At 40.9% G+C, this 24,269-nt stretch overlaps 1 protein-coding gene across 5 annotated transcripts in view; it reads left to right on the top strand.

Annotated features, from left to right (window-relative positions):
• The window catches only part of Ryr2 (ryanodine receptor 2), a 596,528-nt gene that overhangs the window by 538,676 nt on the left and 33,583 nt on the right, over positions 1–24,269 (top strand). For all 5 annotated transcript variants that reach the window (XM_058575026.1, XM_058575025.1, XM_058575027.1 and 2 more), the window contains 8 exons: positions 1,184–1,260; positions 1,978–2,051; positions 11,268–11,348; positions 12,115–12,203; positions 13,754–13,882; positions 17,825–17,929; positions 20,237–20,318; positions 22,256–23,553. In XM_058575026.1, coding sequence (XP_058431009.1) covers positions 1,184–1,260; positions 1,978–2,051; positions 11,268–11,348; positions 12,115–12,203; positions 13,754–13,882; positions 17,825–17,929; positions 20,237–20,318; positions 22,256–23,553 — 1,935 coding nt within the window. The remainder of the gene's footprint in view (positions 1–1,183; positions 1,261–1,977; positions 2,052–11,267; positions 11,349–12,114; positions 12,204–13,753; positions 13,883–17,824; positions 17,930–20,236; positions 20,319–22,255; positions 23,554–24,269) is intronic.

Raw genomic sequence — 24,269 nt, 5'->3', positions numbered from 1 at the left:
GTATACACATATATGTGTACACATACATACATTTTACATGCATGGATATTCTTTTGTACATGTGTATATATGCATCCATATAGTGTGTATGTGTATTCTGTACACAGTTTATGTTGTTTTTATCAATATTTCTGAAAAATATCACTACCACCGTTTTGGCTGCTTTGAGCTTGTGTAGAACAGCACTGACAGTAGGAATTATCCTCTTCTATTAAAGACTGGGAGAAAAGCAATTTCTTTATTTCCTTAAGACCTTTGGGTCTGCCTTCTGGTGTCCTATATGTAAAGAGACTCCTTAACTTGCCAGGGATTATGTCCAATAAATTCAGTATAAGTCAAAAACATCACTTGCTCCACCGTCCTGCAGAGCTCAGCAGCACAGCATGCTGCAGGGGATTGTGCTCCTGGGACCTGGGCTGATGGAGTTGCCACTTGCTGCCACCACCAGCAGGAGAGTGTTGTCTTGCACATTGCTAGCCCAGAAAGATCAAAATCCAAAATTCCAAGTATGCATATACCTGTAGCACCATCACAAAGTTGAAAAATCCTAGGTTGAACCAGCATGAGTTGGGGTCATCTGTACATTTTATTTGAAATCTCCACCATGTTTTATCCATATCAAAAATAGCTCTTTGTGACATTTATGTTTAGCCAAGATATTAATCATAGATTCTGGTCATCAATCCAAAAACACAGGAGAAAAGCTGAATAGTCCAGTAGTTTCTGCCATAAGTTGGGTGAGAGAGGGCAGTAGTGGAAGCTGGATTCCTGGCTATTTCATGAACAGGTAAGAGTCACAACTCAGCTCTGAGAGCTGTTCAGGGAACCCCTGTTGCTGGATATAGCCACCTGGACCTACTTGCTGGTTTCCTTACACTAAGTGTCTGAGTCTCAAATACTAAGCGAGACAGGAAAAGATTTGCCAGTACTGGTTCCCCAATATTTATGTGTTTGTGTGTGGGAACAATGCCCTGATCCCCATCCTCCGCATTTCTAGGTGTTCTCACACATAGAAATGTGCAGTGGTCTTTCTTTGACATGTTTGTTACCATTTCATGATAAAGATGACATTAGAGATACTTGTATTGTTTAGCTACTTTTTACATTTGTTCCAGAATAGAAAGCATGTTTTGGTTGCTATTTTCTTAACAAAAAAGCTATGTGGTTTTCTCTGTGTCTGTAGAAGATGCTCGACTACCTCAAGGAGAAGAAGGATGTGGGCTTCTTTCAGAGCCTGGCAGGCCTGATGCAGTCCTGCAGGTGAGGATGTGCTCTCCTCCCAGATCCTCAGGCTGCGTGTTTCAAGAGTGTTTTCTTTTCATTGCTGATAGCAATTATACCAAGACTTTTTTTGAAAGACATCTTAGGATGGAACAATTGGCAGTGTCTTTTGTCCTATTTTGTGTTTAGAGTATTAGTAATGTCCCTATCACACTTACTTAGTGTTGATAGTGTCCTGAAATAGTCCCCCATGCTTAAGCTATATTCTACATACTTGAAAATGAGTGCTAAATGGTTTTTTTCAAAAGATAAAAAAAATAAAATTCTGTTTTGATTTGGGACATGTGAGGCATTTTTCTTCATTTTTTCTAAGTGATCCTTAACCAATTAATTTGCTGTAATCATTATCTATTTGTACAGTATTTAAAATCTTTCAGACAGCTTTTGTCTGAGGAACCTGATAGAAACAATGTAACAAGTTACAAAAGCATGGTTATGATGATTCTGTTTTTGGTAACTTTGCAGTGTTCTCCCTGAGCTGAACTGTATGAATATGTGTTTGACTTCCCTCTGGGTCAGCTCAGGGTGGGCCCTGGGGAGAGGTTGGCAGGGACACATGGCCTAGAGGCATCTGTTGGGACCTGGTCTCAGAGTACCTTGAACCTTCAGTGTTCAAGACACATGGCATTCAGACAGTTACTCCCCTAAACAGAGAAGGTATTCTGTTCTCTAAATGTTTTTCTCTTGTTACTGTAGTGTCCTTGACCTGAATGCTTTTGAGCGACAAAACAAAGCTGAAGGACTTGGAATGGTGACAGAGGAAGGATCAGGTACTAACCACCTACATGTAAATCACCCTGTCCCCCTTCTTCCATGAAACACATCCATTGTCAATTACATTTTCAGCAGAGATAGAATTGTTTTAAAATTGATAAAATGCTCATGTGACTCATTTGAATGTTCAGAACTGGACACTTGCATAGGATACCCAAGATGCCCCCAGTCTTCCAGATGGGTCCCGACTCCTGCTTGTCCTGGTCCACCTGGCAGTGCCTGCTGCACTAGTTGAAGCAGAGGGGTACAGTCCCCCCATTGAGAATCATCTGTAGAATCTGCAGGTGCACGGATGGGCCAGGGTTGCGAAGGCGGAGCTTTGCCTGGCTGCTTTGGCCAATGGTCAGGCTCTCCTCCCCTTTGGAGAGCAGTCATTCAGGTCCCTGAGTGACCCCTGTCCCTGTCCTCCACTCTGTCAGCAGTTATCCTTCCGTCTCTAGCATCTTCGCAAGTCCCAATTATTTTGTGACAGAAGTTAGAGTAGTTCTTTGTTTATGTGATTCTGATTACTGAAAAAAATAGTGATTGATGCCACCTGAGAATGTTTCTCTCTGTGACTGGATGTGGGCGTCAACTTGAAAGTCAAGCCTGCAATGCAGTCAAAGCACAAATAACCACTGCTGCCCATTCCTTTCAGGAATATTTAAGAAAAAAAAATGTTACTTATATTGGTTTTTAATCTTATGTCTGATTTTTTTCTTTTCTTTTTTTATTATTATTAGTTGTTTAAAACATTACAAAGCTCTTGACATATCATATTTCATACATTTTTATTCAAGTGGATTATAAACTCCCATTTTTACCCCATATACAGATTGTAGAATCACATCGGTTATTTAGTTCTTTGGCCAGCTTTGGGTTTATCTTCTTGCCAATGTGTTAGTTTGGTAACATTAGTTTCTTGATCAGAGTAATCTGATCTCAAAAAATAAATTTTTCTCCTGTTTCCTATTTGTAGCTTCTGCTGGCCTTTCTGAAATTTTAGCTAATCAGTTTTTAATCCCACCATTAGAAAAAAGAACGGCTTATTTTGGACTATATTTGAAGTTTACTACATAGGCACATCCTTTCCCTGCGAGTACTACGTGGCTCCCACGGGGTTTTATTCTGTGACATTTGAATATATAGGTCCAGTTGTATCATATGGGTCAGTGGAGTTAATCACAACACTGCTCCAAACTTACTCAGTTTTTCTCCCTGCGGGCCCCATCTGGAGAATCCAGGGCCACTGTCAACCTCAGGGCTAGTTAACAGTCTGCCTCCAGAATCTCTGGGAATCCTGAGCCTTTTCTCTTTGTAAGATGTCTAAAAGTAAATGACTTTGTTTAAATCTTCCCTGTCTTAGAATTAGAAATCAATTTCATTTTTCCCTACAGTTCCAGAATCTTTGAGCAGAATCCCTTTCCTCATTCTCAGTCCTGTTAATTCTCAATACCCACAAAGGAACAACTGCCCCACTGGCAGCCTCCGGCCTTTGCCAGTCTGGTGTGGACTGCAGTAAGGTTGTTTGAGTCCCATATCAGAAATTACTGAGTGACTGTTCTGATATGAGCTGTTTTCACCTCTCAGTATGAGGTTGGTTTAATGTGTATGATCTTTTTCAACACACACAAAAATAATTGCCCAAACTGATTAACACATTTTGTATTTTATTTCCGTACAAGTAGCAAAATAAAACAAAAATCTCAACTTCTTTCTCTTTCCTGTTCCCTCTTCTTTTGACTACTGTAAATGTCCTACCTTTCTTCTTCAGTCATCACCCGTGAGCGTGGTAATTATTAGCCGTGAGCTGCCCTTCTGTTCACTTGCTCTTTTATTTGTGGTTAGCTCTGTTTATACACTCAATAGTGACAGTTATTGTGCTTTTCTTTAAATTCTGTTTCAACAAGTAGATTATTTAATTTTTATCATTATGCATCCTATTATTTTTAAATATTATATACCTTATATGCCTAGTTTCCCTTTTTTCTATGAAAATGTAAAGTTATTAATATTTCAGACATGAAGGGACACCAAACATTTAAATTATGCTTTTGGGTTTATTTTGTTGCATTTCTTTCATTTAAGAGAGTCCCTGGTGGGCCCAGTGTTTGGTTGAGGGCTTTAGAATGTGTGCTGGGGTCTCCCTGTGGCATCTATGTCTTGGACACATCATGGCTTTATGACTGCACTGTTGGTGCACGGGAATCAGTGATAGATCCCAAGTGGGCTGTGACCAGCTGAGTGTGCTCTGCCCACTGCCTTCTGGGCTCTGGGGGGTCTACAGGGCTTTCCTCTGTTCCTTTGAAAATACCACAGATTAAAAGTCCTTGAACATAAAAGCTAATTTCATTCTTAAGACTGAATTGGAAAAGCAACTAGAAACAGTAGCAATTCTTTGTTCTTCACACTAATAGAACAACAAAGATGGCGTCAGTATGTCAAAGGAGCTTTTCAACAGCCACCTAGGCAGTGGTAATAAAGAAAGGAAGAGATATAGAATAGGACTAGCACTGTCAACAGGCTTTCAACTAAATTGTGTCTTCTGATTAAGTGAGAGACCTGTTAGGGGGACATGAACAATTAGGGGAACATTGGCTGTTAATAACACAGTTTCTCACATTGCTGTAAGAACCCCTGTGCTGACCTCTCTGAACATATTCTTAAAAATTTCTATTGTGAGGCCATTCTTTTATTTACAATTCTACAAAAGTTAAGAAAAGCTCAGATCCTCATAGGAGAAGGAAAATCAGTTATTGTACTTGGAAGGTACAGAAAAGGCTGAAAGACCGAAATCTGTTCCTGGTGCCATTGCTGCAAAGACTTAGCATAGGCTGAAAAGAGTCTGCTAGAGCTCCATCTGCTAGGTCTTCTGCATCCTCATCCCCTGTCTTTATTAGGTGGAAATTCCCCCATGAGGATAATATGGCCAGACACTGTATCACCATGGAAAACATGGAAGCCCAAGCACATGAACTTTCTGGAGTCTACAAACTGGTTGTCTACTTCCACAGTGAAGTAGCTGTGACCAGAGTTTTATACATAAGGAGACTGAAGGGCAGAAAGGTCACTCGGTTTGCCCAGCATCCCACAGCTAAGTGGCAGTGCCAGGAGGCAATGCTACTCTCTGCCTCCTACTGTTCAGTTTACAGACTCCCCGAGCCGCGGCTGCTCCGTGTCTCTGCACGTTTGTCAGTGTCTGTTTCATATCTAGCGTCTCAGGGAGGACTTTCTGCCCTAGTACCTGTTCTTTGCACCTCCAGGGCACAATCTGCTGCCAGCTTTGGCATTTATTGCTGAAGTTTCAAAACTGCTTCTAACTTTTTAATGTCACAAATGCTGTTTCTAATCTGGTATGGAGAAACCACTAGGAACCACGTGTTTCTTTAAGGTTTGTATGTAAAGGTTTCAGGCCAAAAATTTGACCTTCTTTCCTTACTGCCACTACTGCTGTGGACATTTGTCCCATCTCTGTCCCTCCTTACTAAATTCCCCCATTGTGACAAAAGCCTGGATTTCCCCTTTTGTTTAAAAAAAAAAATGTCTTCAGCAGATGTGTTTGAAGGATTTGCGATGTGGTCAATATTGTCCTCTCTGTATATTTTATATTCATATAGGGTTTTTAATGATTGAATGAAATTCAGAAACCAATATGAATATTTAAAATTTCATCCCATTCTTGAATTTTTAATTTTTTTTAATCAAAACCATATAACCTCATTACCAATTCATTATGAATTTAAAAGTGCGGTTTTCCTTCGTGGAAAACATCTGTTAGAATATAGCAGAAGATGTTGAATTCTGGTCATTTTTGTGGTGGTCCTAGACCTCCTAGGGAAGAAAAAATTTTGAAATTGATCTGATTCCACAAAAATTGTTTGATTTTTAAAAACCTTTTCTAAAATATTAGCTATCAGTTAACCTTCCCCAAACCTCTACCTGGATTTGATAATCTGTTATACTGAGGTTCTTAGCAATTATTTATAATGATCTTATCAAATTTATGTGAAGTTGAAGCAAAAAAAGATCAATTTTTAATTAATTAAGTAAAAAGATTATATTGATTGCCTAGTATTGGCTACCCTGATTCCTCGTTACAGTTTTTATTAGTTTCTTGACTCTGTTTCCCCAGGTATGGTCTAGGGTGCTGCCTGCTTTATTCGCTATTTCTGGGGATCAGTACTCTTCAAGGAAAGCCTGAGATGCTGGTGCATTGACACCAAAGGCATTTTCCAGACATCCTTACAGTTTTTAAACTTTGAAGCCCTCACTTAAATTTGAGTGCCTAGTCTGTGAGACTGGGGGTGTACACACTTCAGAGCAGTGCTCTGTGAGAGAGACTCACAGGCCCCATAGAGGTTGCATGTGGCCTGAAGTCAGCATCCTGGTGGAGAGGGAAGGCAAAGACTTGGAGCAGGAGAGCGCAGCCCAGCAGGGAGCTGTGTCGGATCTGGTGTGGAAAGAGGTGACCAAACTAGATGGTGAAGAGAGAGAGTTTGTGAAAGGCTCCAAGGACCTTCTCTGCCCTGCCAAGGAATTTGTGGTTTTTCTGTGAGGCCTTGAAGAGCCATTAAATGAGTAACACTTGAGTGATATTATATGCTAATAGCCCCCTGGAATGAAGGCCTCACATCCATTGTTGGAAGAAGGCTCCAGGCAGACCCCACCAACACTAAAGTGCACTGATTACTAAATGCTACTCTATTCCACAGCTGAGTCCTCCAAAGATAGGGGCTGGCAGAATTTCCTTGTGGCAGTAGGCAAGTTCTGAGGGAGGTCTGATGATGCATAGGAGGGATTTTTTCAGAGTAGACTTTTCCTAGTTAGGGTTCAAGGAATCTGTTTACGAGGGGAGTACTACCCTGGATTGGTGCGTGTGAGTAAGACCCCAGGCAATATTGAGTAAGATGGGCACCTTTGCCTGAAGGCAGGGGCTGCTCAGGGTGGGCAGTGAGCACCTCTGAGTAGTGACAATTGAGAGGCCTTGGCTCTGGCTGTGAGATGATTTCCACCTCACATTGGAAAGGAGAAAGATTTTCCTCCATAAATACTTCAATTAATTTAAGTACTAGAAAGTATTTTAATTCTAGTACCTAATGGAACATACCTAATTTATTTCCCATAGTGGTCATTCTGATTGTGTTGGGATCTGAAATAGTCATGTATTGCATACACCAGTGTCAGGTTGTTGACTTCATTTAAATAAACTTACTCAGTGAGCTGAGTAGGTGAATTGTCTTTTATCCCCTCCCCACAACCTAATGAAATTCTGTATTTTAGAAATTTCAATAATTTGACCTATGGCTTCACAGCATTGGAAATTTGCATCTATTCCTTTTGGGCTTTGCAGATTCCAAAGCACTTTTACTTGTTTGAACAATTTGATTCTAACAACAGCCTAGGAAATTAGACGAGGTGTTTATCAGTCCCCATAGCAAAACTATGAAGCCAGGCTCAGAAAGGGGATCCAATTTTCCAACATCACATGTCCAGAAATGGATTTCCTTGGGTTCTGAAATCAATGGAAACAAGTGTAAATTCAGATTTAAAGAACTTACAGTTCATGAAATGATTGATAATCACAGATTGCACTGGTTGGTGAGGCCAACTTTACAGAGCTCAGAAACAATGGCATACTGGATTCGACAGGACCATGTAATACTGTAGTCACCTGTTGCTGCCTGTTTCTCCCATAACTGAGCTGCTTCGGTTGGAGACTGTGTTCATCTCCCAAGGTGCCTAGCAGAGAGGAGATACTTGGTGAAGGTTTATTGACATTTGTGGGAAGCAAATCTTAACTACCAGATACCTATATGACATTAGCTGAATTTCTTAGTTTCTCAGTTGTTTATTGACCCACCAAATGAGATTCCATTTACCTAATCTGCAGGATAATAATGAGCCCAAGATGAAATGATTACATGCCTAGCACAAGAGCACTTCAAGGTCTCCAAATGTTAACCGTGATTCCATCTTTAAAAATTTATTTCGTTAGTTGAATTGTAAAATAGTTAAAGAAGTCATAATGAAGCCACTTCAACAGTGATATTGGAATTGCCCACATGGAATAAAATACCTAAAAATATTGTTAGTATTAATTCTTTAGTTTTGCCATTGTACAAAATAGTTCTTTAAATCCTCTGAGTTCAATTACCAGAATGATTTCTTCCATGGCAGCAGATGCCTTTGAGTGACACTCAACAATGGGTTATGGGGGTCTTTTGATGTGGCCAGTCCCTGTGTCATGCCAGTCACCCCTTTGTCTTTGAGTTACTAGAGACATTGATATGACTAGACCTTATAGCAGTGGGGGCATTAGCCTTTGGAGTCTTCCTTTTCCAATTATTGTCATGTACATACTAGGTAGTAATTTTTACTTATATCACTGATTTTTAATTAATTTACTAATTTGGAAGTTAATTATTAGCAATTAACCCAAGCTTCATCTGAAAAATAGGCTGAAAACTTCAAGCAATGTCCATGGACATCCCAAGTGATCACTAGACACACACTCACACAGTATTTTGTTGAATTTAGGCAGAGACTTGTCTACATTTCTACTAACCGGATAAGCCAACTGTGAGTAAGACAGTGACCAAAAGCAGGTTAACTTCATTTGATCTCTAAAATAGGATTTATTATTTCATGCTTTGCTCAGCAAGTTCTAACTGTATTACTTCCACGTGAAAATTTACAATTTTGACGATAGTTTGCCCCACTAAAATTAAGATGACTCTCAGAAAATATAAACGCCATTCATAAATATATTCAAAAAACTCTATTTCCTCATCTAGGAATGCTGCTGCCATCTCCATTTGATGTTATTGCCTTTCCTCCTAATATATCAACCTGTTCACAGTTGATAAAAATGCACAAATGAGGTAGAGCAGGAACAGGTGCAGGTGCAGGTCATCCTCAGGTGCAAAGCAACCAGCTCACCATGAGCAACAGTGCTGCATTGATTCTCCAGTGTCAGCCTTCTTAGGCTCCTTTCAAAAACGGAACCAAAGGAATGCCCTCTGCAGTATGTGCCTCAAGCCCTCACCCAGCTTGACAATATTTTCAGGATGCAAGAGCACTTTCAATTACGTGTCGCTCCATTCTGTTATTTGTTATGGATCTCAGTTCCCATCTTAAAATGGAATTGCTTTTCCACATCACAAGGAGACTGTTGCTCCTGTACCTTCTGCAGACATAAAGCCGTCTTCATCTCTGTTACTGCCCCACTTACCTGCAGCATGGGCCACGACAGCATTTTCATCTGTGATGTGCTCATGGTACCCCAGTGCACACCTACCAGCACCTGGTGGGCTTGTCCCATGCCCTCCTCTGCCCTGTCCTGCCCTCCCCATCCTGCCCCCCATCCTGCTCCTCCATCCTTTTTCTGCTACATGCAGTGTGGCCTTACTGAGTGAAGTCACTTGTATTTGTTGCCATTTACAGTCAAGAAAATGGTGTGCATGCAAACAGCAGATAAAAACTTCTGTTCTGAATTATTATGCATTATGCAGAGCATTTTCAGGCACACAGCATCTATGATATTTATTTTGGTGTTAACTGTTCTAAATAATTTCTATAAGGGTTATCTATTTCACATTGAGTACATGAATATTAAAAGTAAATACATGGTTTATTGACCCGATTTTCTGAAGGAAAAACGTTATAGACGGGCTCACAGGGAAAGAATCAAAAAGTCTAGATGCCTCACATAATATTTTGATTTAAATATCATTTTAAGAGTCTTCTGATTTAAATGACTCATGAAAATGATACTGAGTATTACCAATGAAGAGTTTAGTTTGCTTATTGGCCTAAACTGTTCTTGCTTTCTTTCCTACCCTGTCATGAACTTACACACTGAGGAATGGACTTATCAGCCATGTGTGAAATTTAAACAAGTTGATTTTCACACTTCACCTGCCACAGGGTCTGAGTCCCATACGTGGTGATCATAGCTTGGTCACCAGATGTCATAGCTTGTGGGCTAACAGGGAAACGAGTACAATGCTTTTATGTACTTTTTTTAATGTTTATATTAGTTATCACAATGGTTTTGCTTCCTAATCCTACCATTACATGAAGCCTCCCACTTTGAAAGTCCCAGACTGCGGACTGGTAAGTCCATCAGCTCTCCGTCATTATGATCATCCGTGATTTTAGTTAAACACATGATCATTGCATAGTTTTCTTTCTTAGCCCAAAGTATTTATAGTCTGTGAAAAATTATTTTGTTTAAATACATAAGTATATTCATTCACGAGCTAATCAACATTTTTTTTTTTTTGCCATTTTGCTTTTAAAACAAATTTAGATTCTGGAGCAGACACTCATGTAACATTGACCTTTCTTTTTTTTCACTGACACTTTTTTTAAGAAATCAACTTTCATTTGTGTGGTGTTGTTTTGTGTTTGTTTCTTTCCTTGTGTTTTTGCTGTCAAGGGAAGTTGTGATCCAGAGACCATTAAACTGCAATGTAGTGGACCAGTGCAGCCCTAGGAGACTTTGTCCCTGCCCCTCAGGCATGTCTGGTCCTGATGCTGCAGGTGGCCTCTGACTTCCAGTAGCCGTCTTGCTCTCCTCTCTCACAGCTGAGTCCTGACATTCTGTCCTTGGGTTTGTTCAATTGGAGTGAAGTCTCTGCTGGCTCCTCCTCCTCGGGAAGTCACGCTACAACAGTCCTGTCTCTTAGATGTCTGAAGTTTTAGCTTTTTTAAATTTTCCAGTCAGTACACAAGCTGGTTAAAGATTTAATTAGAATGAGTTAACAGGCATTTTCTAGGTATTTGCAGTTTTCACAAAAATCTTCTAATTATTCTTTAATAACAGAAACCTTTGGCACTGTTCTGTGGATACACTATAGGCTTTGCGTGAGTCATTTGGTCATGCCCTAGGAACAAAGCAAATTTAACATTTGTGACATACCATTTCTGTATGTACCCCCCCACAAAAAAAAAATTTACATCTTTAGGCTGTTTGTAAAATGTTGCCAAACCCATGCTGCTACTTTTAACAGAGAGAAATCTGAGTTTTGAGTTTCAAATGTTCTTTTCTTACAAAGAAAAAGTACATCTATCTGCCAAGCGCATGATTGTAGGAGCTTCAGATAGAGATGTGGCTCTGACTTGAGACCCTTAGGGTCCAGAGCAATAATGGGGTGACCTGCAAGTGGGGCTGGGGGCGAGAGGGGGGGTCTGGGCAGTCGCTAATGCTCATCCCTCTGCACTCCCCACAGGAGAAAAGGTTCTGCAGGATGACGAGTTCACCTGTGACCTCTTCCGATTCCTGCAGCTGCTTTGTGAGGGGCACAACTCAGGTTTGTGAGCCCCAGCCCATGAGGTGGGACCGAGGAACAGATGTGTGAAGCCGATGATAGCAGGAGCTCTTGAACTCTATTAGACTTTAGCTTTAGTCAGCAAATAGTTCCTGATCATCCTGGGTGCAGTGGACACTGTGCCATGTTACACGTGGCTCTGCTGCTTTCAAGGTCCCAGCAGAGCTGTTTCTCTGGATCACTGTCAATCATTCTTATGTTAGAGAAGACAGGTGATGGGTGAAAAAGAATTTAGATGGGTACCTTCAGAGGAACTTAGAAGTTTATTTCTTTTGCAGCACTTTACCTTGGGAGTTCATTAAATGACTTACCTAGTTAATTTCTGTTCACTGTTTAATATCTGGCTCTTCTCCAGTTCCGTGGGTCCATGATGGCAGGAATTACATTTTAGTTTTAGCTTTGTTTCCCTAGCACTTTGCATATATAATTACTGAATAAATAGCTTTGTCCTTTTATCCTTAAATATGGGAATCCCTTTTCAGTCTTGTCCAGGGCTTTAGAACTAGGATAAAGAACCGGTGTGACCAACATCTTAGACGAGAATTGAATATTGTTGTTCTGTGAGGATGCATTTTGGGGATGATCATACATGTTTTTTGAGAAATTTAAGTAATTTAATATTAAAACTATTAGATAAAAGGCTATTTTTAGCCCCAGTGATCTTACTGTAGACAACATTTACTTTGGTAGTTACTGGAATAACAACTTGTTTTGACTGAACTTTAATAGCATTTTCAATCTTCTGTAGATTTTCAAAATTATCTGAGAACTCAGACTGGCAACAATACAACTGTCAACATCATCATCTCTACTGTGGACTACCTGCTGAGGGTTCAGGTATGTGGCCTACAGGGCTGGCCAGGTGAAGCAAAGTGCTGGCCTTGTTAAACTCACATGTCTTCATTTGCTTGGGTTTGTGATTCTACCTGTTCATTGAGATATGTTGCCTGTGATCACAGTCTTTTCTTCAGTTCTTAGGGTAAAGCTCTCTCTGGTGTATTTCTCTCTGATCCTGGCTGCTACTTTGTTCTTCGTTTCTTTCAATATACAAACTTCTCCCCCTGGCCCCCACAGCCTTTTTTAGGTTGATAGTATTTTAAATTTATTTCATTTTTCAAAGCACTTCTATACTCCTTCTTTGATAGATAATTTGGGGAAGAATATTGAAACATTCTTACAAATAGGAAGGTCTTTCCACCTGCTACCCTGAACTTGACTTTGGTAGCCTGAGGTTGATTCCTTTCTGCTGTCCTGCTATTTGTGTTAGTTTTAAAATTGAGCTTAGCACCTTATTACCTTAAAATATCTCTGATAGAATCATTTTGACACTTGGGCATCTTAAACAATAACAGCCCTGTAGAACTTTCTTTCCCCTCATTTTACTTATGAGAAACAGACACAGTATTTTAAAGGCAGGAAATTGAAACTTTGAGGTTTTCTCCTTAACTTTTTTTTTTATACCTGGGATTGAATCCAGGGGCACTAACCACTGACCCACATCCCCAGCCCTTTTTTGTATTTTATTTAGAGACAGGGTCTTGCTGAGTTGCTAAGTGCCTTACTAAGTTGCTGAAGATGGCTTTGAATTTATGATCCTCCTGCCTCAGCCTCCTGAGTCACTGGATCATAGGCATGTGCTACTGTGCCTGGCTAAAAGCACATTTTTTTTTAATTTAAATCTTAACAGAGGGGAAAAAGTCCATTTGAAGCAAATACAGTTGCTGAAAACATATTATGATTTTTAAAACCATGTCTCAAAACTCAAGTGTAGTTCATATGGTCAAATGAATTCTTTTATTTATTTATTTTTTACATGTATTTAGCCAACTGAAATCTCTTTAACATGTCAATGTGGAAAACTCCTGTTTGGAAAGATGGGTCTTATTGGAGCTTGTTCATGGTTGTTGGTGTTTTTGCCCAGCTGGTTCCCCAGGGGCAGCTTGGAGATCAGGGACATCCTGGTGTTCTTTCTGCTAACATGTCCCTGGCCTGTAGGAGAAGACAAGGGAGGGCAGAAGTCTGTAACCCCCAAAATATTGTTCCATGATGTGTCTAATTTTTGAGCTCAAATTGTAAACATGTAACTTTGCTCAGTGGGTAAATATGCATTAGTTTTAAGGTATCCTTACATTTGTGAAGTTTAGGTTCATCAGAGACAGAATTTTAAAGCTAAATTTTCTGCTTCTGTCTTCTCTGCAATGTTATTTATATCAGGGGAAGTGGTTTCCACATGTATGGTATGTTTAAGAAAATAATTGATTAATAGTATTTAATTCACAGATATTGTTATTTGCTATCTTACCTATTATTTTCAAATAATAGGACTGGACAGGTAGGTTTGTGATGACTTTACAATCTACCTTAGTGATGTCATTTCTGTTTCCCAGGAATCAATTAGTGATTTCTATTGGTATTACTCTGGGAAAGATGTTATTGACGAACAAGGACAACGGAACTTCTCCAAAGCTATTCAAGTCGCAAAACAAGTGTTTAATACTCTTACAGAATATATCCAGGTAAATGTTTAATCATTTCTGTTATTTCAAGAAAGAAAAATAAAAAGTCAACCGATTACATTGAATTCGATAGAAAAATGCAGTCTGCCCAAAGTGTTCTCCACATCTCCTATTGACCCCTTGTCTCTTTAACAATGACCACAACTGAAATATTAGGTTGAAGTGTGTATCTATACATAACGAAGTTGCTTTACCATTTCGCAGATGGAGATGTCATTAACTTATTAGAGGCCTGACCCATTCATTCTGTTGTATCTCAATGTATTAAGCATTCAGTAGTCTTAAGAAAGGAAAGAGGAAGAAAAGGAGGGATTAGAGGATAATTAAGCCATGTTTTGTAGTATTTCCAGTAACAGTGAGGAAGATATTTCATCAACACTAAGAAAAAATGAGAAGAACATTTAAAAAATCATATGTGTGTTTATTATAGATAAAATCCAAATACCAAAGAGAATTATGTTATCTTACATTTGTTTATTTTATATTCTCCCTAGATGAAATCACTAGTCTTAAGCTTAGAGTTTTAAAAACAATTTTATATAATTCCAATTTCTTTGTGACCACTTTGCTATTTCTTAGCAGCCTCAGCAGCCACTATCCTATCTTCTGTCTCAGGGGCCAGTATTACCTTGAGTGAGCAATCCCCATATTCCATGCACCTGTGCTAAGATAAAACAGGAAGGAGAAACTTATAGTTCACTCTTAGACCAGGCATGATCTTGTGAGGGGAAGAGAAGTTTAGTGAAACAGCATGTCTTGGGGCCACTGGAAGGCAGGAACTGTGGAGTGGGGTGACTCACCCTGACCCTCCTCTTCATGGTCAAATCAAATGAAAGTCAAGTTCAAGTTCAATATGGTCTCAGTGTGTTCATATTCCTGTTTCCTCATTTTCCTGCCTTCCCCAATTGCCTTGGTTTTCCTCTGTGTCTGGAAAGATGAGGACAACAATCATGTCCTCATTAAATATATTTGGCCAATTACATCAGCAAGCAAGTGAATTTTGTATAAATTGTCAGTAGAATGGCTTCTGCGTTCCAAAAAGAGCCCAGAGTGGGCATGTCTTGTCCTAAAACACAGGAAACTGTGAACATACTGAAACTAGCAGGACCAGTGGAGTTCTCGATGTGCACAAAGCTCCTTGCTAGGTGTTGCTGTGGAACACGTTTCTAAACGCCGGTCCAGGGGCATCAGGTAAAGGCTCCTGGACTGTTCTGTTCATTTTAGCTTCTCTTGTTATGCCTGCATGTGCAACCCATTCCTGTAACTTAACCATTCATGAAATATGTATTTTAATAAATACATGTTAATTTTGCAATAATTTTATGTTTTCAGAAAAGTTATAGAGAGAGTCCTGAGGAGGGTTTCTGTATATGATTCCCCCAGCTTTTCTAATGTTGGTATTTCACACAAATGTAGAACATTTGTCAACACCAAGAAATTAATATTGGCACAGTCTTATTAACTAAAATATATACTTTATTTTGATTTTACATCTTTCTGTCAATGCTGTTTTTCTATTCCAGGATCCAGTCCAGTTTCCTACATCTTGCTTAGTGAGATACATTTAGGAGACCCTAGCCTTAGTGTCCTTTTTCCTTATAAATATTAATATATGGAAACAAGCTCATCATTAGCTTTGTGCTTATTTTGGAGTGCCTTTTAGACTACAGGATTGTACCTTGCTTTTTTATTCCAATTTTTGCTGACTATCGAACATAAGCAGAAGATAGAAAAACATTTCTGTAAAGTAATTATTTATAAAATTGCAACCTCGGTTGTAATAAAAGAGAAGAAGAAAAAGAATCATTTGACTAAAAGGACATCATATTTCACGGTTCCTAGAGTGAGACCAGGGATAATTAAGGAGGAAGCTTTATCTGTCTCTGCCTCAGGTCCCTCTGAAAGTGAGACTGCTCTGTCTTCCAGCACAGAGCAAAAGTCTGTGTGCCACAGAGGCCGAATACCTCAGAGGCCAGCGTCCCTTTCACATTGGTTATTGGTGCTAAGAAGCCACTGGATGGAGGTTGAGCAAGTCCTAGTTAGTCTTCTCCCTTTGTCTCAGGTTTAAAGGCGTCAAAGGACCAAACTTACAACCATTTAGTTTAAATCTCAATTGATTTTATTTTTAATTTTAGAATTGGGCAATCCTCCTTTCCATAAAAGAATAAATGTTCTAATGAACCAAGTGGAAGAGGTTGTTTTTAAGAGAGAAGAGATCAAGAAAGTAGAAACAATGAGAAGTCACTTTCCTTATGAGGCAGGCCTGGGAGACTGCACACTAGGAAAGTGACTGAGAGCCTCAGGTTACTTCCAGTTGCTTTTCTGTGTGAGGATCCAGGCAGCGATGTGTCCTCAGCCTGCCCATGGCAGCTGGCATATCTGGGAAGTCTGGCTATTGCCTTTGGTGATTTCTCTGAAGGTCAGATAGGTAGCTCCCTTTCAGCTCAGGGACCTGGCACTTTAGCTTGTGCCTTCGCATCCACCACAGCGGGGGTTGAAGGGAGTGCTGTGCATGGGTGCAATCTCCCAGGTGTCCCCCTTGTCAGCTTTGACCTACAATGCCTTAGGGTGGCAAGATCTATGTGCATCCCCCTCTGTGGGAGCTGAGCCTGGCGTCTTGCTCCTGCAACACAGAGGCTCCTCTCCTCCTCCCCAGAGTCGGGGCTTCCACACAGCTGATGTGACCGAGCTCCACTCTAACATCTCCTCAGTATTTTTAGTGCAGTCAGATCTTCCCGCTCGTTTGTGCAGTAAAATATGGAATATTTTGATGTGTTTTCAAATTTAAACTCACTATGAGTCCTTTGTGTAAAGGAAAGAATGAATTAGAGGCTAAGAGCTATGCCTTTTTTCTTTGAAAAAAAATCCCTGTTATCTATTTGCATGGTTGCTGTGGATGTGTTCAAAACCTAAACTATTGTAGAATTTTTCCTTAGGAGGTAAAACTGAAAATGGTCTGCATCAAAACATTTTGCTAGCCACACACACATTCTCCATTGCTGAAGAAAGATCACTTCAGAAGTGTCAGCTCAGAGAGCAGAGCTAGGTTTGTTGGAAGGTATAAGCAGAGGCATATTAAAGTTCATTGAGTTTATCTGAGCATTTGGCTATTCCTGACTGCAGGTGGCTCAGCTCCACCCAGAGGCCAGAGGTGCTTAAAAGCAAGTGAAACAAAATTAATTAAAAAAATGTAATTGGTTGAAGCGCAAAGTCCCTAGTTGGAGTTTAGTTGGAGTTTCTGGCTGTTTAGCCTAAGTGGACACTGAGTTGGGGCCGGGTTAGCTTTTGTAGGAACCCCTGGCACCAGATCCCTCAGCCAAGTGGCCTCCCAAGTTACAGCAGATTCCAATTGCCTCGGATTTGAGATTTATGAAATTAATGACCAAGTATTTATATTTTAAAAATCTCAGTGGTTGCACCATTTTGAAACAGCTGAACAACTAGGAAAACTCTGAAGAGGACATTTTTCCTCTGGGTGAAGGCTTTATCCAGGTTACTGCTTAGGAAGAGGAAATAATCACCTCATCCTGATTGCATTCTCATATTCTTTTCACACAAGGTAGTGACCACCAATTGATTTGACCCAACAACCCAATCACCTACTTCTTACCCTCTTTATCTAAAGAGATCAAAGCTAGGAAAAAAATGAAATGATTTGCCAATTTGTTTTGGCAGTGTCTCTTTATTCATAGAGAAATAAGACACATAAATCCTTGAGAAACTTTTTTTTTTTTAGATTTATTGAACATTTCAAAGAAGAACATGCTTATCTCTCATGGCACCAATATCTTCTTTATCTCTCTTTCATTTTGTGTTTGTGAACTTTTTAGATTATATGCTAACAACAAGATTCGTAAACCTTGAGTTAATTTTCTCCCTATTATTTTCAAGTTGAATTTGGCAAATATGCTGCCAGGAATGATCTCTGTATGTTTGCTCCAGGGCCCTTGCACCGGGAACCAGCAGAGCCTGGCACACAGCAGGCTGTGGGACGCAGTGGTGGGTTTCCTGCACGTGTTTGCCCACATGCAGATGAAGCTGTCTCAGGTAAAGGGTCTTCTCACCTGACAAACTGTGACACTGTGATCGGCAGCGAATGAAGCATGCTTTCTTATGTTGAATGTTATCTATTTCACTTGTTTAAGGTTTCAGGTGTGTAAATATCACTTCTTTATATACCTTTTATTCCATATCAAAAGATTTTTAAAAAATTCCTTTATGCATATTTGGGAACAAAGATTATTAAAGAATTGAATGTAATGGAGAAATATAACAGCAGATTCCATGAACACTGTGCCCTTCAGTGTCTTCATAGACAAGCTCCCTGGTGTTTACTTGTTGGAATCTTCCTCCCTCCATAGGCAACTACAAAAGGATCTGTAGCCTGTTGTAAATCTCTTGTTAAAAGGGAAGCAATTTTTATAGGTCCTACATAAGCTAAGATAACATTCACCCATTTCCAGGAAATTTAGCTTTCTGATAGTCAAAACAATGGCTTAAATGATAAGTAAATAAAGAATAAACAGGCTTGCCGCCATGTTTTTGTGTTAATTTGGGAGTGCCATCAGCTTCTTGTTTTCTCATTTCCAAGTCTGTTCCCTTGGAGACCAAAGGATGCATGAACAGAAAAGCTCTTAATGTCAGTCTTGAGTAAATGCATCCTTCAATACTGTGAATTTTAATGACGTATCCCAAGCTCTGGTGTATCTGTCAGGTGTATTTGCCAGGTGGTCAGGTAGAAAGAAGAATACTAGAGTGAGAGTCAGAACATTGCCATTCCAGTGCCCAAAGTGTCACTCACTCCTCATGGGTGTGGCTAGTTCCCTCCCATCTGAGGCTTCCCACCCGCCCACTGGCCTGTACACAGGGGCATACCATCACAGGTAAGCAAAGCTGGACACTGAAGTGGCCAGGAATGACCTTAGTCAGTAGTAAGTGTCACTACAGGGAAGCACATGGTGTGGACTGAACTCATCTTCAGCTTGTGTGGAGCTAGATGAATGGTATGTAGAGGGAGAATGAGAGAACAGGGATGAGGCTGCGTGGAGGCTCAGGGGAGGCTGGTCAGTATGATGTGATGAGCCCAGCCATGCCTGCCAGCTGTTATCTAAGTTGGCATCTGTCTTCTGCTGGAGGCTTGGAGACAGAGGCCCCATCCTCAGGTGGTCTCTGGAACAGTGCATTTTTGGACAGCTTTGCATTTTCCCTAGTAGGCATTCTGAGTGGGATCAGAGTCATGTTAGGGACATAGCCATGAGCTGTTAGGAGTCTGCTTGTCCATGTAGATCACCTGAGGCCAATCAGGAAGAGAACTCAAAAGCCTAGCTAGGATTTAGTCAAGGAGAGAATGACAGTATGTGGATATTGCTAATGTAGGCCAAATATGGAAATCTCATGTTTCCTTTAATTACTAATGACATTTACTAAGTATAGGAAACTGACGTGAACCAAATTTGCACACTAGGGAACTCTCATTTGGTTTATTTTCATGGTTTGATGGCTTGCACAGGCAGTGTTGTGGTAGCTACTGTAAAGAGTCTCATGCTTCATGCAGGACAGTAATTTACCTTCATACGCAGCAAAATCCAGGGAATTAAGTGACACCTTATACAAATTTTTAAAAAAGGAAAATGGAAAAGAATAGCTTAAATAAAATGGATGAGGTGTGAGCTCATTATGTGATCTGTACTTGCAGGCACTGGATCTCAGCATAGTGATATTTAGATACAACATGTTCATGTAAAAGAATTTTTTTTGTGGTACATAATCAAAACAAATAATCAAACACAAAAACCCAGAAAAATTCAACCAGAGAAATATTGGAAACCTTCATGACATTGTTTAGTAGGGTACATGTCAGTATTTGCAATGTGAGTGTTGGTAATACCAGTGGACAGTTTTGATTAGATTTATGTAAGATAAGATTATCTCATATGCCACTGATATACCTATTTTATAGAATAAATAAATTTTATGTTAATATATAACTTTGAGAAATTAAAAGAAAATGATACATTCTCTCTAGTGAAAAAGTTGTCAAATGTACAGAAGCACCTGTCTCACTGGCATTGGAGCTGCACTGCAGTTCCGGTGTCCCTGTGCTGCTTTGACACATTCACAGTCCTTACATATACTTTGCTGTGCATGAGTTAGAATCAACAGTAAATGCTCTTGAATTCTGAAGCAAATCTCTTTGTAATAAGCTGAATACTTACATCTGTCCTTCCCTTAGTTCTGCGATGCTCTGAGGTGTCTGCTATCTGCAAGCCATATCCTTTTTGTGAGAATAAGTATGCTGTTCTTGTTGCAGACTTTTCTCCTGTTATCTCAAAAGCAATATGTTGATGTTTTCAGGATTCCAGTCAAATTGAGCTACTAAAGGAATTAATGGATCTTCAGAAGGATATGGTGGTCATGTTGCTGTCCATGTTGGAAGGTAGTTTTTATTTTCACTTTGAAGTTTCCTTTATTCTTTAAGGATCAATATATGCTCACTTATGGAGTTGGCATGCATTGAAGAATAAAATAACACTCAGGTGTGATGGAGAGCTTGGTTTTGTTGTTGGCTTTATGATTCTTGAGAACAAGTTACTTTTTTTATAAAAAGGAAAATCTGTGTATGTCAGTCTGCATGTCTTCAGTGATATCCCACAGAGCAAACCCTCTAACAGTGCATAAGGAAGAATGTTTTGTTTGTCAGTTATTTTATAATAAAATTGGGGATTGTGGACATTGGCATGAACTCCAGCTGTGTAAATCTCTACTTTGACATGATAGCATATCCCTGCTGTGGGTTCCTGAAGTCTTGGCGAGGGGTGAGGACAAGATGTTATAGGGAGACCCCGTCCTGTCTCATCATCCCCACAGAGCCTTGCAGCTGTCATTTGCCCTCCTACCTCTTACCAACTTATTTTTCTTTGCTCTTGCATTACCTTTCTGTGTCAGGCATGATGGTGAAGAGCTTGGGCTCCAAACCTGCAGCCTGGGTCAAATTCTGAGTTTTTGCTCCCTGACAGTGGAACCCTTGGACTAGTTAGGTTTCCATTTTTCAGTGTCCTCCTCCATAAAACAGAGATAATAATAGTCTGATATGAGACTTATGTGAAATCATTTAAACACAACCAAAGCAACTAAAAAATGTTTGGTGTTGTGTTACCTCTCGTCCATCCTTAATGCTTTCCTATGCATTCTCTGTGTGTCTCCATCTCTCTGCCTGCCAGGCATGGAACAGCTCCACTTTGGTTAGCTAAGGAAGTTGTTCAGCCTGTGCTAGGAGTTCAAAGATGCAGCGTTTCTTAAAACCCCACAATTGGCAGTAGCAGGAGCAGTTTTTAACTCTCCAAACACAGGCTCTATTCATGACCTCAATCTAAATTTTGGTTTAAATACTAATAAGTGAAGCAGCAGCAATAACTTCAAACTCATCTCTCGTAATGTGCCAATACTGGCTTGGTGCTTACCTAATCCTAACAACAGGCCTATGAGTTTGATAGTATTGTTACCCAGGCTTTGCCAAGGAGGACACAGAGGTGCCAAGAGGCTAATCCTCTGGACTTGTGGAGCCTGGATCTGTTCCATCACTGTGGCTCCAGGTCTCAGCCATCCCTTGTTCACGGCTGCACAGATAGACAACATAGACCTCTCCCCAGGCACGTTTTCTACCACTTGTGCTTTGTCATATGACACATAACACATTCTGTCCAAGGGATAAAAGCAGACTGTGATTCTATAATGCAGAATAATATCTAATTTTTTAAAGGTTATCAGTAACCTGCCCTTTTCTAACTATAAGCACTCTGGATCATTGAAGAGTGGGAGGAAGGTACTACCATTGGGAATCAAAGGGCATAGAATTTGCCATCAGAGGATCCAAAGTCCTGACACTAAGTCTGGATGGTCATGTCATGAAGGGCACATTAATTTGTCCTTGCTAAATCTCAGTTAACCTCATTTGTAGAATCAGGATTAGTAAAAAGTGCCTGCCTGACAGAAGAGCATCCAATCAGGCATTGTCTTTGATAGTGATTTTCAACTCTAAAGGACTGAGTCAATGTTCATTTTCATTATTAATACAAGACTAGGTTTCAGTTTGGGGCTATTTGGTTCATTTTTAAAAATCTGACACTGTTTATTTTATTAATTTGAGGCAAAAATTAACTGTTATTAAACTATTTAAATGTTACCCTAATTACTTTGTGAATGTGGTTTTATGTGTGTGCAAAAATAATTTTCGATCATTTACTGAGACTCATCTACTGGGAGATGAACAGAGACACACTCCCTCCAGGTGTTATAACTATGTCGCGGTTCTCTCTGCGGGTGTGTGTTTTGTCAAGAATGTCCATTTTGCAAACACAATTGATTTCCCACCAGGTAATGTGGTGAACGGAACCATTGGCAAGCAGATGGTCGACATGCTGGTGGAATCTTCCAACAACGTGGAGATGATTCTCAAGTTTTTCGACATGTTCCTCAAACTGAAGGACTTGACATCCTCGGACACATTTAAGGAGTACGACCCCGATGGCAAAGGTGTCATTTCCAAAAGGGACTTCCACAAAGCCATGGAGAGCCACAAGCACTACACCCAGTCGGAAACCGAGTTTCTTCTGTCCTGTGCAGAGACCGATGAAAACGAAACGCTGGATTATGAGGAGTTTGTCAAACGGTTCCACGAACCGGCCAAGGACATTGGCTTCAATGTCGCCGTCCTCCTGACCAACCTCTCTGAGCACATGCCCAACGACACGCGGCTGCAGACCTTCCTGGAGCTGGCAGAAAGCGTGCTCAACTACTTCCAGCCCTTCCTGGGCCGCATTGAGATCATGGGCAGTGCCAAGCGCATCGAGAGGGTGTACTTCGAGATCAGCGAGTCGAGCCGCACCCAGTGGGAGAAGCCGCAGGTCAAGGAGTCCAAGAGGCAGTTCATATTCGACGTGGTCAACGAGGGAGGGGAAAAGGAGAAGATGGAACTGTTCGTCAACTTCTGCGAGGACACCATCTTTGAGATGCAGCTGGCAGCCCAGATCTCCGAGTCGGACCTGAACGAGCGCTCAGCCAATAAGGAGGACAGCGAGAAGGACAGGCCAGAGGAGCAGGGCCCCCGCATGGGCTTCTTCTCCATCCTGACGGTCAGGTCGGCCCTGTTTGCGCTCAGGTACAATGTGCTGAGCCTGATGCGCATGCTCAGTCTCAAGAGCCTCAAGAAGCAGATGAAGAAGGTGAAGAAGATGACGGTGAGGGACATGGTCACCGCCTTCTTCTCCTCCTACTGCAGCGTCTTCCTGACACTGCTGCACTTCGTGGCCAGCGTCTGCAGAGGCTTCTTCCGTATCGTCTGCAGCCTGCTGCTCGGAGGAAGCCTCGTGGAAGGGGCCAAAAAAATCAAAGTCGCGGAGCTTCTGGCCAACATGCCGGACCCCACTCAGGATGAGGTGCGAGGAGACGGAGAGGAAGGGGAGAGGAAGCCCCTGGAAGCCGCCCTGCCCTCTGAGGATCTGACGGATCTGAAGGAGCTGACGGAAGAAAGCGACCTTCTCTCAGACATCTTTGGCCTGGATCTGAAGCGAGAAGGAGGGCAGTACAAGCTCATTCCCCACAACCCCAATGCCGGCCTCGGGGACCTGATGAGCAGCCCCGTCCCCCTCCCTGAGGTGCAAGAGAAGTTTCAGGTACTTTATCTCTGTGTTCTGGCCACTCTTTATCTGGCCACAGGTGGGTACATCAAGTGACCCTTATACCCTCCTGCAGGAGACAGAGCAATGTTGAATACCTGACTTGAATCTCCCAGGAAGAAATGGCATTTTGGTAGCAGAGCTAGCCCTTTTAAGATTCCTTAAAAATTATTTAATCCCCTTTAACCATTAAGGTTGAATGTGGACCCTTGTGACATTAGTCCATTAAGCCCCCGTCTGTCCAGGACTTCAACAGCACTGAGTCTGACAACATGGGGGGGGGGGTCATAGGTGAGTGTTGCTTTCAAATGGCCTTCAGCAGTGCCTTAACAGAGATGGAACTAACTAGAAAGTACTGACTGTTAAATAGGGTAGTCAGGGGGCTGTATGGGTTGCATATCTTAAACAATGCACACACACCAGAGTGGCTTAATGTAGTTTGGTGAGAATTAAGAGGTGGGGATTGATGGGCACAGTGGCGCGTGCATATAATCCCAGCAGCTAGGGAGGCTATGACAGGAGGATTCCAAGTTCAAAGTCAGCCTCAGCAATGGTGAGGTGTGCTAAGCAACTCAGTGAGGCCCTGTCTCTAAATAAATTACAAAATAGGGCTGGGGGATGTGGCTCAGTGGTCAAGTGCCCTGAGTTCAATCCCTGATACCCTCCTGCCTCCACAGAAAAAGAGATGGGGATTAAATTGGTCTTGAAGGATG

This window comes from Marmota monax, unplaced genomic scaffold, assembly GCF_021218885.2.
Source record: "Marmota monax isolate L192 unplaced genomic scaffold, Marmota_monax_Labrador192_F-V1.1 WCK01_AAM20220418_F8-fsc00071, whole genome shotgun sequence".
NCBI lineage: Eukaryota > Metazoa > Chordata > Mammalia > Rodentia > Sciuridae > Marmota > Marmota monax.
Note: the sequence above shows the minus strand (reverse complement) of the source record. Positions and strands in the feature narration are given on the sequence as shown.